Raw genomic sequence first — 19,736 nt, forward strand, 5'->3', positions numbered from 1 at the left:
ACCAACAAAAATTAATACAAATTCATACAAATACTTAGGAACAGTAATCAACAACAAAGGAGACATCGAGGACGATCTTTTACAACAGAATGGAAAACACAGGAAAGCTATTCCAAGCACTTAATAGAGGATTCCTTAATAACAAAGAAATATCAACAAAGACCAAGATGATAATATACAAAACAGTATATAGACCTACGGTGATATATGGAGCAGAAAATTGGATATTAAACAAAAGACATCAGAGCAGAATTCAGGCAGCAGAGATGAAATACCTCAGAAGAACGATCGGAGTAAAAAGAACTGATAGAATCGGAAATGAAGAAATAAGAGAAAGACTCAAAATCAAACCGATACTCGACTCAATCAAGGAGAAAAAATTGGCATGGTTCGGATATCTAACCCGGATGGACAATGATAGACAAGTAAAAAGAGTGTGGGACGCCAAACCAATAGGGAAAATAGAAGAATAAGGCCCATTAAAGAATGGAACAGTGATATTTCGCAGATACTGCAGAGTAAGGGTAAGACTTGGCAGGAAGCAACACAGATGGCATTCAATAGGAAGGAATGGAGAAAATTCTTTAACAACTATGACAATTCAGAAGATTGTAAAATATTGTAATTTAATGAATTGTATTATAAATGCCCTAACACCGAAAGGTACAAATGGGTCTACTGATTATCTTTGAGCTACGCTGACGTAAAGTTTTCTTGCGGTGTCACGTACCGCATGTATTCTTTCGCTATTAGTATGGCAGCAAGTTTAACCAATTATTCTACTTTCAAGGGCCTTTAACATTATTTTACTACTTTATAGTTACCAATACTCGTTTCTTTGTAATTTATTTTATAATGGATTTTGTGAGAACCTAAATATTATGCATGTTTTCATAATTTTCTTGAAAACATAAGATTTATTTTATTGGAGCAGTATTTTTCTCTACAGAGGTATGAAGAAAAATTTCGTAGTTGATGTAAAAAATAAATACAGTGATACAAGACAAATTCATATCGAAAACAAAGGAGAATAGGCAACGGTGTGACATACCGCATATCAGTGTCTACGTCCTGAAATATCCACGTCAGTAGTTAAGGGGTAATTTTTATTCAAATTTGTAAAATTACATATTACAATAATATGTATATGGTTTTTGGGGTCTCAGATTCCAGTTGATATTATAATTTAAAATTCAAAATAGCGGATCTAATAAGGCAACAGAAATAAACAGAAACATAATATATGCTACAGAAAGCGATGGCGTCGAAGAAATCGGGGAAAAATTAAGTTTAATATATTAGTCTCATTTAAGGAAGTTCTTGGGGAAAAAATATAAAAAAAAATAAATCGCTCTCAAGGCGAAGAACTCCATGCTTTAAAATCAACACCAATAAAAAATAACCACTGAGAACGTTTTTTGAAACAAATAAAACATAATTTTTATGGTCACTATAAAAAAAATAAATAAAAACAACCTGAAAACTACAGAGAAAATTACAACCAGAAAAATTAAATAATGCCCTAAAAGTTACAACTAAAATTTTACAGGTAAGTATAGCAGATGAACAAGAGAGTTTTCACACTGGAAGATGATGTACCGATGCAATATTCATCATAAAACAAATTACTGGAAAACCACTAAAGTATAATTGATCAGCATTTCGACATCTAATTAACATGAAGAAAGCAGATGACAGTGTAAGAGTCAAAAATTTGATCCATCTCTTGTATAATACAGAAGCTAAATATCATACAACTAATGAAAACTGATAGTCAAACTATATAAGTATATTATATTTGTTCTCGAACGTTAGCACTGTTATTAAATTTGTTTTTGACCATGGGTTTATGAAGGTTAAGCTATACAGTGAAATGAATGTCAGCTTTATAGTGCTTTCGTGATTTTGAGTTATTTTGACCGTTGCAATCATATTTATCTAATACTTTTATTCATCATCATTATCATCATCAGCTATTTTTCTCATCGTCACATTTACAGCTCCCTTAGGTGTGTCCATTCGTTTCCGTTTATTGTTGTTTGTATAAATCCATGTTCACATATTTACTTGGTGTCATCATTCCATCTGGTTTAAGGTCAGCCTCTACTTCTCTTACCTGCTTTTTGTCGCCAATCAACAATTCGGTGCGTCCAACGATTGTCTTCCATTCTTCTTATGTGTGCTGTCCAGTTCCATTTTATCATCGCAATTTTATGGATCACATCTGTTACTTTTAATCGTTTTTTTCTCTCTTGATTGGACATGCGATCACTGAGCTTAATTTTGAGCATTCTTCCTTCCAAAACTCACTGAGGCACTTTAAGTTTGTGGACTACGCTGTTAATAAAAGCCCAACTTTCAGTTCCGTAGTCAGAACTGGCAACACGCACTACTAATCGAACGTTTTTGCCTTTAAAGTATTTCGTAAGTTTGATTTAAATACTGTTTGTAATAGACCGAATGCTGTCCATGCTACAGAATATCTTATATTTAAATCAACCTTTAGGTTTTCACCGTATACCGGAAAAATAGCCCCACCAAAAAAGCTCCGACAAAATAGCCACGGCATAACATCCCGCACACAAAATAGTTCCGACAAAATAGCCTGCAGACAAAATAGCCGCTAAATAATAGCTCGCCTACAAAGTAGCCCCAACAAAATAGTCCCGACAAAAAAGCTCCCTTCAGAATTCATCATGAAATAATACCTTAAAAATACATTTTTTCGGAAATGGTAATTCTACTCTATTCAGATGTTTATTTTAACCACATTAAATAAAAATAGTCTTTTCAGAGAACTCGAACCCTGTCTTCTGTTTCGATTAAATGTGTTCTGCTTTTCGATTAAATTCAATGTTCAAGTCAGCTCTCGTCCGCCAGTCATCTGCCTCTTGGAAGTTTGAACATTTAATTTAAGCGAAAATCAATGTTTATTTGTGATATAAACATTTTTGTCTGATTTATGACAGTAGTAAAATGTATTTTGAATTAAATAAATTACATACATTCTTTTTTTTTGTCAAATAGTTTAAATAAAAAAAAAGTTTTTGAACCCCTTGTATAAATAATTATGTAAAGGTTTATACTACTGAATAGAGAATTAAATATCCTTTCGACCGGGCTAGCACACGACCCCTATTCTCATTTATGAATCATCAATTACGTCACCACGTCCAGATGAATGACGTCATTAGTATGACGTATATACCAAAACATCGTAATTTAAAAATAAAAATCGACCCATTTCAGGATTTTTCCTTAACGTCGCGGGTTTACGAAATAACGAATTTTAAATAAAGAATAATTAAGAAATAAATAAAGAATTTTTTACTAATAAACAACATTTTTGTTTAATTGATTAATATTTTGTATTTTGACAACGACGTCCGAAGTAGAAGTCGAAACGTTAATACAGTGAACTCTCCCTTGAACCGACAGTAGTAGTTCCGCATAAAGTGTCCGTTTAACGGAGGTGTCCATTGAAGAGAAAGAAAATATGTTATCTATCTAAAGAAAAAAAGAGATACTAGTTTAATATTACATAACAAAAGTCGTGGATGACCACGCAGCATTGTACATACATAAACATTGATCATTGAACTTTCCGATTTTCTTTCTGCATTCTTCTATCAAAATATCATGTTGGTACAAAATAGAATTGTGATCCTATCTTTAGAAGTTTTGCCTCCAATGCACCTTTCTCCTTTCAGGATATAAGTTTTCTTGGGTAATGCTCTAAACACTAAAAAATAACCCCGTCTCATCTGCGTTAATAACGTCTCGTGGAGAGTACCTACATATACTGTCATTAAAATGAGCAGTTTTTCCTTCAAGTTAAAAACTACTAATAAATATACAGCACTTCGCCACATACATATTTGAAGGAAATATTGCGTCGCTTACAAAATTTCTCGAGCCGTCCACCAGAAGCTTTCATATCAACGCTTAGCTCCCTTGCAACTTCTAATGCATTTTCTTGGATAATTTTACCAGTAACAGGAATATTTTTAGACCGCACTTCACAAAACCAATCGAAAAAATTATTTATAGGTCTATTCCAGTACTATCGGTTTTCAAAAATTTTATTTTCGCTTCCAGGTTTCCGTTCTTAGAAAACTGTTTGTTTAAATCACTTTTATGTTTCAAAATTTTACTGGTTTGAGGTTTTCCAATTCCAAATTTTTCAGCTAAATGTCTAACACTTAACTTATGCTTCTCTCCATAATGAATCACATTGACTTTTTCTTCCAAACTTAAAAAAATGTAAAACTAGACACAAAATGTATCATGAAATTTAATCCGAAAATAAATTTTTCAAGAAAACAGTCATAAAAATACAACGACATCTATTGCATATTATACTTAATCAGACATTCCGGTTAAAATCTTTGTTCCAGTCTAAACACAATGAACAATTTCCTGGTGTCGCATTTCTTTCACCGACCAACAAAATCATTAAATTTTTATTACTTATGTAGTGTTGATAACGTGAACAGCATCAAATATCAGGTCGATGCATTTGTATTGATTTGAAATAATAAATGTATTACATACATACATAAATATAGTTTTATATTGTAAAATATTTGGAAATACATTGTAATTTGTTTCATTTTTTACTGTCCGCATTTACACATAATTTACTGTCCGCGTCCGTTGTTGAGAGTGTCCGTCGAAGGGAGTTAAAGGGTACAGGTTCACATATGGCCGAATAATTTTTGTTTTAAAAATCGTCCGTATAGAGGAGGTGTCCGGCGAAGAGAGGTGTCCGTTAAGAGATAGAGGTTACTGTAAAATAATTTTTTTAAGTTAAATTGTGGCTTATTTCCCAATTAGAATAGTATTTTAAAATAAATGGTACTTCGTTAAAACGTAAAACTTAATTATTGGGGGTGTTTTCGCCGGGGCTGTTTTTTTAGCCGGGGCTGTCGGCTGTCCTGGCCGAGGCTATTTTGTGTGCGATCTATTTTGTCGGGACTATTTTGTTTACGGGCTATTTTGTCGAGGTTTTTTTTGTACCCGGGCTATTTTGACGGGGCTTTTTTGACGGGGCTGTTTTGACCTGGCCATTTTGACGGGTGACGGTTTTCACCGTATACCGTCACTTATTTATTTGTCTATTCTACAGGCCATAACAAATCTTCTAGAGATAAAGTGAATAATTAGATAAGACAGAGTCTCCTCTTCTCACCTCTCTCTGTAATTTTATCTTTTCTGTTATTCCTTCTGTTTTTATTTGAGATGTTGCATAGTCATATTTTTAAATATTTTTAGTATTGTACCTATAAGTCATTAAAAAATCATAAAATTTACGTCTATTTTCTTTTTTATTCTAAGAAGCTTTCAGCATTGCACCGCGTAAAATTATTTATTTACGAATGCAAATATAATTTCGCTGAATGTATTCGCGTCTTATTTAAAATTAGTTGTTGAATTCGCTTTGGAACATAAATAGATTTCCGCTTCTTTTACGTTCAAGTAGTTTATCATCGAGGTAATACAGAATACATTAACTTAATGCATTTTCATTCCATGTAGGTACCTATAAAGATATTCCTCACTTCATAAGCAGGACTGTAATGAGATCTATTTGGATATACTGGTATGACATTTACATTTATCTCGTATGAGTAGTAAATATGGTATTTCTAAAATTGATCGTACTTCATTCTAACCACTTTAATTTTCTTGTGTTATCTTAAAAAATAAAGTGAATACATTGGTAGAGAAAATATGTTTGGTTGAAATAAGTACTAGAGAAGAAAAAACAGCAGCTACAAAACATAAAGGTAAATTGAAGAACATGAAAGAAAAAAACTATACCAATGATGATATGATCAAACTTGAAAGATATATACGAGCAAAATGAGAAACTGTGCAAGTGACCAAGGAGCTAAAGGAAAGCAGGTTAGGATTTCAAAGATATTTATCGTCAATGGAATATGAAAATGGAATCCCAAAGCAGACAGGTTGGAAAAAATAAGCAAAGATAGTGACAAACTAGCAATTGAAATAGAAAGTGACAAAGCAACGGTAACGACAAGGTATGGAAAAGGAAAAAAAAGAAGAACATAGTGTGGCAAATAGTAAAAACAGTTTTCCAAAGGAAAACCATATTATACAGAAAGAAACGTGAAATATCAGAGAGTCTTTTGCGGAAGGAAAGCTAAAACACTTAGCTGCAGAAGTAAATACAGTGGAACCTCGATAACTCCGATTAATCGGGGCCGCGGCCGATCCGGGTTACCGAAAATCCGGGTTAGCCGGAGAGCATGGTAAAAATTAATAAAATACGGTATATTTATAGATAAAGTCCCTTATAAGCAAAATAATATGAAATATATATGCACAGTTACCTATAGTTGTATAGAGTTTAGTATAGACAATATAGAGTATTATTCATTTCTAGATAAAAAACTAGAAAAAATTTCTAGAGTTTGGTTGTGTCAATTTCGTCTGGTCTGCCATCGGAATGATGTTATGTAATTTAAGAACAGTGACTCTTTCATTGTTTAAAAGACATTGTTTAAAAAACAATTTTTTAAAAGACAGTTGAAAATAAATAAAGGAATAACAGGTGCCTGTTGTTTGCGATAATGAACGTCGCTCTGCCGCCGCTGTGTGCATGAGTCATTTTTACTATCATATAGATCAAATTACACAGATATTATATTATGATTGAAGGGAAGTTTTATCAATGAAATTCGATATTTTTAAGACATTCCAGAAGCGGCTGCAGATAAAATGTTTTAACATAATATGTACATACATTTTTATTCTTGAAATGTTTGTCCGATGAAAATCGGTCCGGGTTAGCCGGACTTCCGGGTTATCAGGGGCCGACTTATCGAGGTTCCACTGTACATACAATGATATTATAATCTTACAAGAAACTAAGCAGCTATGACAAATTGGACTTGAAATAGAAAACTATCTGTTCTTTAATAGTAGGGGTACAAATAGAATTGTGGAACATTTTTTCGAATAAACAAAAAATTTTTCTTCTTCTTTTACTTCTTGGAGATCTTTTGATCTGTTTAATTCTGAAGCTGCTTCTGGTTAATTTCCTGGGAAGTAGATTGCCAACTATCCGTCTATCTTTTAGGTGCTCTTCCGGGGGTCCTGAACCGGGCATGTTGTTTTCTAGGGCAATTTTTGGCAGTCTATTCTCATACATTCGTCTTACATGGTTGTACCACATACCTTTGCGCTTCCTTCCCGATCTTACAATATCTTGAATTTTGCATTGCTCTCTAATGTTTGTATTTCTCACTAGTGTTGCCCAAATGCAAGACCAAGACGAGACTTAGAGAGTCTTGGTCTTGGTCTTGTGCCAGTACACCTGGTCTTGGTCTTGGTCTTGGTCTTGCACTCTCGGTCTTGGGCTTGGTCTTGGTCTTGCAACAAGAGTCTTGCAAGTCTCGCAGTTACAACGTACATTTCGCAGATTCTACAAGTGCCGGTGGGGGATGACGTTTATTCGCAGTATTATAGTCGGTGTAAGAGAGAGAAAGTATTCGAAATCATGAAATAACAAATGTTATATTATTTTCTATTTCATCATTTCAAATACGCCCTCTCTTTACACCGACTATAACACTACGCATAGACGCCATCCCCCATCGGCACCTTTAGAATCTGTACACTGTAACAGAGTAGGCACATTTTAATCTTGAATTAACATAGCCATAGTAATGATCAATCAAATTAATAAATGTCTAAACTGACATTGGCTAAGGTGTGATCCCACGATCTAAGCGATCCGTGCCAATGCTCTAACTCTCTAACTAACTGAGCTATCCATGGCCCACGGGAGTCAGTTTCTTAATAAACGTTTGCATGTAATAAGCTTACATGTGCCAAAACATGGTTAAAATACAAAAAACCAAATTAATGACATAAAGTTGACTGTATTTCAAAGACCATTATCTGTCTAGAAAGGGATTGTCGACCCTCACCTTATATGAGATGGAATAAAAGACTTATACAATTTGCCATTTATTTAAATAAGAAATAAAATACAATACAAATTAGAATAAATTACAGAACAGTACGCAATTGCTTTGACGTTACTGTTACCTACTAAGGACTTTATCTTTATATTATTTCTTTTTTGACCAGGAATTAATACAAAGTACAATTCGTTATAGAAGATCTAGAGAAAATGGGAGTGCGACAATGGGAATTAGTGGCACAGGACCGACAAACACGGAAGGCAATAGTAAACGCGGCAAAGACTCACGAAGAGTTGTAAGGCCATTGATGATGATGACAATTGAGGCGCTCAAAGCAACAGTGGCTTAACCCACATCCCAAAATTTTACAAAAACGCTTTTATTACATTAAAGTTATACATTACTTAAGTATTTTCAGATGCAGAGTGGCTCAAGCAACCATTGCTTAAGCCACACTACATATGAAAATACTTAAATAAGGGATAATTTTAATGTAATAAAAGAGTTTTGGTAAAATTGTGGGATGTGGGTTAGGCCACTGTTGCTCTGAGCGCCCCAATTATTCTTTATACTTGTTAAATACTATCCAATACCCTAAGTAGGATATTGTTACTTTCCCTAGTCCAATAGTCCAATACCCTACCGTTATTTCGTTACTTTAAATATTTCTGTACATATTTTGTTTATAGAGTAGCTCGCTAATTTGTCTCGTTACTTTTGAATAACAAATACTACAATGATTAAAGTAATTTACAAAAGCATGAACATAAAGACTTCACCTGTAAGTTTAAAATGCGAAAGTATCAATGAAATTCATTTTAAACTGTTAATTTTTTGTTTGTAGTCTGCTGCGCGATTAAAAAGAATAATGAGTTTAAATTTCTTTATCAAAGATAAGCATACCGAAAACTGAAAAGGTAACATAATCTGTTTCGCGATTAACAGACATGTGTCTGTTAGAAACATGTTTTGGTGTTATAAACATCGAAAGATATGCACATCAAAGAAAGAAACTTATTGTTTATTGTTCATTATGTTAAAATATAATAGAAATAGACTGTGATTGATAGTTAGTCGAAAATAGCCGCGCATTTTCAGAAAATTTTGGTGTGTAACCGATATTGCGCACTCAACACAAACAATGTTAGTCTATAGGCCGATAAAATTTGTAATATGTATTATATTTTTTAATTTTTTGTCAGCTAAGCTGAGATGACATAATATTTTTAAAATGTGGCGGCTATTATCAAAATCTGGACAATTAATTTCTGAGTGAAGAAATAATCGTCTCTGGGGCAGAATGCTCAAAATGTTCTATTTTTACATTGTACTTATGACCTCTGAGTACGTATAAAATGTGCAAATGTTCTTTTAATCGATATTTTGATTCGCTATGTATGCTTATTGTATTGTTCGTAATGCGCATAAGTCCAATTTTACAAATTTTTGTTATATATTTTTTTGCGTCTCAAAGAGTCTCTATTCATCTAAACATATACCCGAAATATTATACTACCTAAATGACACTCGATTCTAACTGCAAGACGCAAGAGTCTCGCAGGGTTAGTCTTGTCCTTGCTCAAATCTTGCACGGTAAGTCTTGGTCTTGGTCTTGCTAAAATTAGGCGGTCTTGGTCTTGGTCTTGGTCTTGCGAAAATGCAAGAACAAGACCAAGACTGCAAGACCAAGACCGGTTTTGGGCAACACTATTTCTCACCCTGTCTCTTGTTGTTTTCACCATTATTGTTCTTAGGGGTTTCATTTCTGCAACTCTTAGCATCTTTTTCGTTTTGTTGGTGTCTTCGCGCACTTCTGCGACATGTCATGATCGGTCGTATGCAAGTCTTGTAGATTCTAATTTTACTATCTGTGCGCATATACGGATTTGACCAGACTATCTTCCGCAGACATCCTGACAATGCAGATGCCTTGGTGATCTGACTCCTCAGGTACTTTACTGGGTAGTGGGTGCTTGACTTGATATATCTATGCCCATATACCTGAATTGCATCACCTGTTCTATTGGATTATTCTCAACCACTTACTTACATTTGAGAGCGCATATTTTGCTATTGTCATACATTTAGTTTTGTTGGTAGAAACAAAAAATTAAAGGAGTTAATTGATGAGTTTAGGGCAATTTTAGAAAAATTATGTATTTTAAGAATGAAAGAATAATGGGTAACGGTGATTTGGATAAAGCATATCAGAGGATAGGTACCTAAATACGATCCGAAAGTGGTACAAGGTGATTAGTTCAGAGAAATAAAGAAAAAATATCCTGTTGGTGACACAACCCCCTTCAGGCAGAAACCAAATTTTTTGAGTAGTATGGATATCTATATTAATAACCTATATGTTTCCGGCAGCCGACTTTGATGATATACATAGTTATAAACAAATGAAAATCAAAAAACGGTAAATTTTCGCCTTTTTCGTCTATAACCAAAAAGTTAAGTATTTTAAACAAATTTGAGAGTGAGCAACTTATAAATCGTATAAAATGCTTCCATATGGCGTTCGCTCAATATGACGATCCTTATTGGTTGCTTAGAAAATTGCAAAAAAATTATAAATTTTGAGTTTTTATAAATATCCATAACTTATGTAAAAATTAACTTAGAATGTTCTTATTACACGGAATGCTGAGACATCTGGTGCTTAAATCATACCCTAAATTTCAAATCAATTTGTCACATAGTTTAAAAGGTATTTAATTTGTTTTTCCCGTATTAATTTTTTTTTGCAACGCTATAAATCAAAAAATGATGAAGTTACACTAATACTTTGGATAGTTTATGAAAGAAGAAAATTTATACTACTAATTTAATTAAAAAAAAAGACAAAAAATAATTCTAAATACTGCAAAATTATTTTGAAAAAACATGTGAATTAAAAAACGGAGGGGGGCTAACTTCGTCCCTAATTGTCCTAGAACAATTGTTTTTCCTTCTAAATGTGTATAAAAATTCAGTCTTTCCAAATATGAAAAAATAATTTTTCTGCTGCTAACGGTTAAAAAGTTATCCTAATTGTTTATAAGTAAGCAAAACGTCGATGTGTCTTTGCAAAATAATTTTACACTGTTTAAAATTACTTTTTGTCATTTTTTTTAATTAAGTCAATAGTATAAATGTTCTTCTTCCATAAACTGTCAGAAGTCTTACTGTAACCTCATAATTTTCTGACATAGTGTTGCAAAAAAATGAATTTGGGATAAACAAATTAAATTACTTTTAAACTATTTGACCAATTGCTTTTAAATTTAAAATATAATTTAAGCACCAGAAGTCTCAGCAATTCGTGTAATCAGAGGGTTCTAAGTTAATTTTTACATAAGTTATGAATATTTATAAAAACTCAAAATTTATAATTTATTTTGCAATTTTCTAAGCAACCAATAAGGATAGACATATTCAGCGAACGCCACATTAAAATTTTTTAGACGATTTATGAGCTTTTTACTCTCAAATTTGTTTAAAATGCTTAACGTTTTGGTTATAGACGAAAAAAGCGAAAATTTACCGTTTTTTGATCTTCATTTGATTATAACTATATATATCATCAAAATCGGCTGCAGGAAACATAAAGGTTATTAATGTAGATGTCCATACTACTCAAAAAAATTGGTTTCGGCCTGTAGGGGGATGTGTCACGAGAAAACTCTTATTTCTCTGGACTAGATGTAAACGCAAAAATTGGCAAGGAAAATATATACGTACACCTACCAGAGGTAAAGACAATTTGCACCAGAGAACAAATATAATAATGACCACTTGTTAATACACGTCGTCAAAGAAAATAATTAAATAAAGAAAATAAAAAATAGCCAGGTAGCTAGGTTGCTAGGTAGGTAATAATATAATTAATGTCAAATATTATTTGATATTAGTCTTTTCTATACATGATATTCTTTTCCTTCCCTAGTCATCTTTTTCCATCGATCTTTCCTTATACTATTAGTTGAGTAAATTGGCATACTCAATGATTATTATTTAAAAATATAGATGCAGATGCATAATATTAATTCATAAAAATATCATAATAAACATAATTACGCGTAGATTAAACCTTACGCATAACAACTAAGCAATGAATAGGAAAGTTTAAAAAAATTTATAATTTTATCAAAAATAATTCTTAGCATCACACGAGTACGTTACTGTTTAACATTAATGGAACATAAGGTAAAAGCGCCTAGCTTAGGCGAGACTAAAATATGTGCCTCATATTGGTTAGAACTAAATTATATTTGACAACACCCATTTTTTTATCAGATATTCAGAAATTCCATTAGAGTTTACTGTGAGACTGTATAATTTTAAAATATCTAACAGGTTCTTTGAGATCATTTAATAGCTTATAAATAAAAAAAAATTAAAACATATAGTATTGAAATGGTTGCTGATGTGAGCACATAATATTATTTATGTAGGGTAGGTAATAAGTCTACTACTCACAGTCTTGTTAGATTTTATTTATTTAAAATGTAGATGTCAAATTTGGGCGACCGGTTTCGGTTCTTAACATTTACACCATCATCAGACCCTTAAGAAGATATCAGTATAGCATTAGCGAATTAGCCCCCTCCATTCAGACATTATTTTTTATTATTAAAGAATTTTTGTGACATTAACCAGATAACTAAAAATTTTACACACAAATTATACACTTATACAGGGTGTCACGAAAAGATTGGTCATAAATTATACCACAGATTCTGGGGTCAAAAATAGATTGACTGAATCTCACTTACCTATATACAATAGTGCACACAAAAAAAGTTACAGCCCTTTGAAGTAACAAAATGAAAATCGATTTTTTTCATTTATCGAAAACTCTTAGAGATTTTTTATTGAAAATGGACATGTGGTATTTTTATGACAGCTACATCTTAAAAAAAATTGAAAGTGAAATTTGTGCACTCCGTAAAAATTTTATGGGAGTTTTGTTCCCTTCAACCCCCAAACTTCTGTGTACGTTCCAATTAAATTATTATTGTGGCACCATTAGTTAAACACAATGTTTTCAAAACTTTTTTGTCTCTTATTACTTTTTCGATAAGCCGGTGTTTATCGAGATATTTTGAATATTTGTCGAATCCACCACATATTTGTATATGGTTGAGTACGATTTATAGACCTGTTAATAATCTGAAAATTTATTTATAATTTACATTTTTAAGTATATTTTGAAAAAGAAGCCGCATCTCGATAAAAGGTGACTTATCAAAAAAGATTAAAAAGCAAAAAGTTTTAAAAACACTGTGTTTAACTAATGGTACCAAAATAATAGTTTAATTGGAACGTACACAAACATTTGAGGGGTTTAAATTACAAAAACCCCATAAAATTTTTATGTAAATATATTAAAAAAGAAGCCGTATCTCGATAAAAACTGGCTTATCGAAAAAATAGTAAGAGGAAAAAATGTTTAAAAACGTTGTGTTTAACCAATGGTACCACATTAATGAATTAATTGAAATGTACACAAAAATTTGGGGGGGTTTAAGGGAACAAAACCCCCATAAAATTTTTATGTTTTAAACAAATTTCACTATAATTTTGTTTTAAGATGTTCCTGCCATAAGAGTGGTACATGTCCATTTTCAATAAAAAATCTCTAATAGTTTTCGATATATATAGAAAAAAATCGATTTTCATTTTGTAACTTCAAAGAGCTGTAACTTTTTTTATGAGCACATTTGTACTAAGTAGAGTTAGGTTTAATCGACCTATTTTTGACCCCAAAATGTGTGGTATAATTTATGACCAATCTTTTCGGGATACCTTGTATATACTTCTATTTGATTCAAATACAGTTTTTGAAAGAAAACGAATGTGATTTGAAGATCCCTAGGAAGATCAAATTCCTAGCTTATATTTGCATGGTGAGTTCAACAAGTATTTGTTATTAGAGAACAAGTAACACAGTTAGTGGTGTAGAGAAGCAAACGAATGTAATACCAAGTAAGTAACCCCTACTGAAAATATATAATTAATAAAAATTATTTTACGTGAAATGAATATGGTTATTATCAAATCAATTATATTAATTTTTTGTTTTAGTTGAAAGTCCTTCAACAAGTAGAGATGCACACATGTTTCAATCATATGAGATACCCTTTTGTAGAAGTATTTGGAACTCAATTTGGAAGATAACTATTAATAATTTCATTTGTAAAGATACCATTTGTAAAAAAGTATATACAAAGTGGTTTTGCTGGTATTAAATAAATAAATAAAAATACGTTGTCATGTCTTATTTTTTTCCCAAATGGTATTTTGTATATTTGAAATTAAAAATAATTTGCATATTTTAAAATCAAATTATTTTTTTTCAACTATACAAATATTTTAACCAACATTTTCTTCCCACCAAAATTACATTTTGAAATTCCCGCTTGCATTAGTTCCGATACAAGCGGCATGGAGCGCTGTTTTTCATATTTAACCAAAGCGTTATCGTGAAACATCTAGAGGAGGTAGGTGATCTGTGTCAGTCTGGGTTCTGCGGCTGACGGCTCAACATTGAATTTGAAGGTGGCATCTGAGTTTTAAAAAAAGAACACGTGGAAGCAAATACATTATTTATCTCCAAAGTAATATAACATCAATATCATCTACAGCAATATTGGAAGTATTGAATAAATACAAAAAGGAAATATCAGCCAATTTAAATATAAGTTTCAACCCGTAATGCCGGTAATTGCTGTTTCATTATAAAAACTCAGGTATGTACCCATTTCTCTATTTTGATAATATCTCATCTTATATCTGTGTATACTTCGTATCATTATTTTATTTCTGTAAAAGAAGGGTAAAAATCATAGTTTTTACGACACCGCCATCCATTATCATATCTTTTTATGAAGATAGCCGTTAGTTTTTTTCAGTTTTTATAAAAACTATAAAAACCAGTAACCTTGTAGGACCTCTTTAGCATGCGCAGATGACAGAGACAGGCAGCAAAAAGAAGATTGACAGCATCGTGTCAGAAATTTTGACATAACCTAATTTATTTATTATTTTTTTGAGGACACAGTAATGTTTTGTTTGATCTGTCTGGTTTGGTGGATCTTTATTGTTACAACCATCATTACAGAGATATACTAAAAGGCTCATGTGTTATTTTCTTCTTTAGATAGCCACCTTAAATATGGGACCATCTCCTGCTTTGGAGTACCCAATTTTGTATTGTTTTTGAAACCGACAACACCATTACTTGATTCCACAGCTACCAATATAGCAACAGTTTTGGCTACTATCTCATATCAATCCATCCGCTTTGTATGTGGCAGTTCATCACCTTCTAACCGAGGATCATCTTAAGAGGACTTCATTGGACCACAGTGTGTTTTTGAAAAGATAAGGCTATATTTTTTGTATTGTTATTTAAATTCCTAATAAATTTGATTTTTGTAAACTGCTCTATATCGATATAAACCAGGTTTATTTTTATAGTTCTTTGTAAAATAGGGGGAGGGGTTTGTTTTTTCTTTAATAGAGTTGGATTTCAAGTAAACGGATAAGTAATGGTAATAATAATTCTAAATAAATTCAGTCATAAAATTTAATACGAATAGGTCTGGATCCCGCGTATGAAAAAAAAGTTGATTAATAGCAAGCTGAAAATTTGTTAATAGCTTAAGGGTGTCTGGACAGATAAACTTTGATATATGGGAACACTGGAACAGGGGCAGTTTTAATTGTGGAACAGGTTAAAAATTTGGAACGGTCACACCACGAGAACGGCACATTTATTTTGTCCGACAGAACAGACTTAAACTCTTCGAACAGAGATTAAACTCTCATGCAAAAATCAGACTGCTATTTATCACCTGTCATAATTCCTGTCATTTGACATATTCTACGTGTTCCACTCATTAAAACGCCCATTTGGTGATAAATAGCAGTCCGATTTTTGCATGAGAGTTTAATCTCTGTTCGGAGAGTTTAAGTCTGTTCTGTCGGACAAAATAAATGTGCCGTTTTCGTCGTCTGGCCGTTCCAAATTTTTAACCTGTTCCACAATTAAAACTGCCCCTGTTCCAGTGTTCCCATATATCAAAGTTTATCCGACTAGACACCCTTAAGCTATTAACAAATTTTCAGCTTGCTATTAATCAACTTTTTTTTCATACGCGGGATCCAGACCTAGAAAGTAAATACATTATTACAAGGATTTTACCACATTTAAATATTACTCAATTTATATAAAAGTCATTGAACCCGACTTATTTCAATAAATTTCAGATATTCCCCAGCATCTATAGTGTAAGCTTAGTTATTCCATATAGATCTGGTATGTAAGATTTGGACACTTAATAGTCCAGTTAGATATTAAGTACTAACAATATGATTATGACTTTGGCTATTCTCACGGACTCTATGATACCTTTCTACTAATACCTTTTTACTGGCGATGAACCGGCGGCATCGAAACGTCCCATTTCGCTTTTTGCTTGGCGCAGTAGTGGTTTTTTTTGTATTTGCTAGTGGCTTCTGGGTCCTCTTTCATCTCAACACCCTACTGATTTCAAGGTTTCGATTTACCTAATATGTAAATAAAGTATTTATATTTTTATTTACTTTAGAGATTTATTTAACAGATATTGTTTAATATAAATAAATTATAAATATATTTGTCGTTACTATTTCTGCTTTTATTTCAGTTCCTACCAACAGTATATATTATAGCAAGACAAGGTAACTATTGAATTTTTTTTTATTTCAGGAAATTTTATCGCGTCATTTATTTAGTTTATTTCTTGTTGTTCGTTACTTAAAAAAAACCTCGAGCAAATTTCTCGTACTTCTGTCTCGAGTTGGCGCCCATCTTCTTCTTCTCTACCTATCGTACTTTGCATATCCTGTTATTTCCAGTGGTTTCATTTAGTTGCATTGAGTTTTTGTATTTAAAAGGTCTTATTTTCTTCCTTGTTATCATATCATTATCCAATATCTTGGTTTCATATTTTAAAGCCCGAAAAGGATAAGCCCGAAACCCTTTTTAAAGGATATTCAGTGTAATAAAAGCTAGCCCGAATCCTCACTTGAGAGTTCGTGTCTCTCCGTCAGTTTTAATTGGATCCTCTGAGCTAAGCTTTTCCTAATTAATATTTTCAATAACTTCCCTCTTCTGCTTCTACTTCAATTTTACCTTTTACTCCCTCTCCTGCACAATACCCAGAGTATTGGGTTACAATGAGATGGGTAGACGATATAAAAAAAACAGCAGGAACAAATTAGAAGTATGCTCAGGAAAGCATAGAGATCGTTGAATGAGTTGGGAGAAGCATATGTCCAAAAATTCACATTAGAATGCTAAGAAGAAGAAGGAGAGCAAAAACGAAAATACCAACATGAGTAAGTCAGTGATATAAAAAATTAGAATTAAGTGTTAATACGGATAATAAATTAAATGAAAACCAAATACCTAAAATGTAGGGATAGTAATTTTTTCATAGGACTATTAACAAGGGAATTTTACTATCATGTTTGGATGTGGTTATTTTTCTAGTAGTTCTAGTACTGTACAAGATTTTCAAGAGAATAGTGTCAAAACCACATATTGGCGTAAGGCCTAAAAAGATTGAGGATCCTAGAGCAAAGGATCCTGAGGATCAGTCGGAGAATAGCAGATTCACTAAACTTAGGTAATATTGCATTTATAAAATTGATGAAATACGAAGTAAGAAAACTTCTGAAAGGAGAATACATCGTCACATTTTTTATCAGGGCACAGAGACTCAGATGGATGAGACATTATAGAAAAAACAAATTCAGAAGAAATTATCAAGAAAATCACCAAATGGAGACCAGTAGGGGAGCAGGGGACTAGTTGTAACAATTTTCATAAAATCAAATATATCTTGACAGCTATTTTCCCAATTATCACTAATTAAAGACTAAATGCTAGTTTAACTCTTTCTGAGTAAAATTGAACTGAAGAAAAGTTAAGAAGACTGTTATTTTTTAATCAACTAGCATTTTTCCAAAAAAGTGCATTGTTACAACTTACCCCGCGCTTGGGGCTAGTTGTAACATCTATTGGGGCAGGTTGTAACATTACGAAAATTCGAATTTTTTGGAATATTTCGAAGAAAATACCAACGTTGGTCCTGTTGAAAGATGTTGCTCGACTTAATAACGTGGCTTCTGGTGTTCTTAAATATAAATGTAGATTTCTACGCATAAAATTTTGGACCCAATCTGGACCAACTGTATAATTTTGATACCAAGAACAAGGAAGTTGTTAGCACTGAGTTTCACAGCATATTGGTAAGGCAGTTTTCGCATCTTCATGGGAATTAGTCCAAAATATTCTTCGGTGCACTTCAGAATATACGAAGCCATTTTACTTTCTTCTTCGGCTGTAAAAACTATCCCTGGGTTAGTACAGCCCACTTGTAGACTCTTAATGTTTTTCTTTTTTTCTATATCGTTATAAAGATACATGACACAGTCCGTGCTGTTTTACTTGCTTGCTTTATGCTACATTGATTATCTAAAATTTCCGCTGAACCTAACTCGTAGGCTTCACTTCCTGGCTTTGAGTTGCCCTTTCTGATTTTTTTATGTTGTCTCGTTCTGGACTATTACTAAACTAAATAATACGTTTTTATATTGTAGATCATAAATTTAGTAAGATTCAGCGCAATTTGTAACATGTTACAACAAGCCCCAACGTTTTGTTACAACATATCCCGTAGCACACTATTGTATATTTATTAAAATAACTGTAAAAATATCTTGCTAATCGTAAAATCGTTAAGCAGCATCAAAGTATAACTAAATTTAGAAAAGAAATGAACACCGAAAGATTAATTTCCGTTTAAAACAATAGCGATAACCAAAATTTTATGAGAGTCAAATTTTAAATTACCTCATCCAAATGAAGCACGTGCACAAAACTGCTATTTGCAACTATCGGAGGATGGTTATGTCATTTGCAGAGCGATAAGAGAATAAGATTGAGTCAGATAAATTATTTAAAAACGGTTAAATAACCTATGAAAAAGCCGTGTTACTACTTACCCCTGTTACAACAAGCTCCTTGTTCCCCTATCATGCAATTCACGAGAAAGATCTAAAACGATATGGGAGAACCAAATAATTGCGGAATTTAAGAAGGCGGGTATTAGAAAAAGGACAACTATAAGCAAAAACAGAAAGAATGTAGAAATATTTTAGAAGAAGCCAAGTCACGTGACCATTTGCAAAACCAAAATGTCAATGCGGACTGATTCCCCGCGACAAATGAATCGTAAGAGCCCAAAGAGAGCGGCAATCACTCCACTTGGAGTGTAGATACCATGATGATGAATAATTTTGCAAAGTATGAATTTAAAAAATATATTATTGACACTACAGGTTAATAGGTGACGATGTGTATAGTAAGGTTAAAGCAGGGTGGATGAATTGGGGAAAAAGAAGGTAGGTAATTGGTTGGCAGAAACATTTAAATAAAACTTAAAGACTTGTACAAAATAGTATTAAGAAATTTTTATTTTTTCTTTGTTTAATCCTTGAACTACAGGAAAAAACGAATATAAATCTACAAACCAACATATATAGTCCAGGAACCGAAGCATCTCACCACGCATTTTTTACAGAATGGATCGATTTGCTTGAACATTTGAGATAAAGTAGTGGATAGTCGAAGGACCAAAATCTATATGATGCCGAAAGGCGCTTTTATCTCGGGGGGGAGGGCGTCAATTTTTTAGTATATTTTGAACGTAAAAGTTGATGAAACATTTATTCTTAGCAAAAAAT

The 19,736-nt window shown here is 32.5% G+C and overlaps 1 protein-coding gene across 1 annotated transcript in view; it reads left to right on the forward strand.

The window, feature by feature from the left end:
• Positions 1-14,117, forward strand: part of LOC126883603 (uncharacterized) — a 37,641-nt gene extending 23,524 nt beyond the window's left edge. The window contains exon 2 of the mRNA XM_050649254.1: positions 14,025-14,117. Coding sequence (XP_050505211.1) covers positions 14,025-14,117 — 93 coding nt within the window. The remainder of the gene's footprint in view (positions 1-14,024) is intronic.
• The last annotated feature ends 5,619 nt before the right edge of the window (positions 14,118-19,736 follow it).

Source organism: Diabrotica virgifera, chromosome 4 (assembly GCF_917563875.1).
Source record: "Diabrotica virgifera virgifera chromosome 4, PGI_DIABVI_V3a".
In the NCBI taxonomy this organism is placed as follows: Eukaryota; Metazoa; Arthropoda; class Insecta; order Coleoptera; family Chrysomelidae; genus Diabrotica; species Diabrotica virgifera.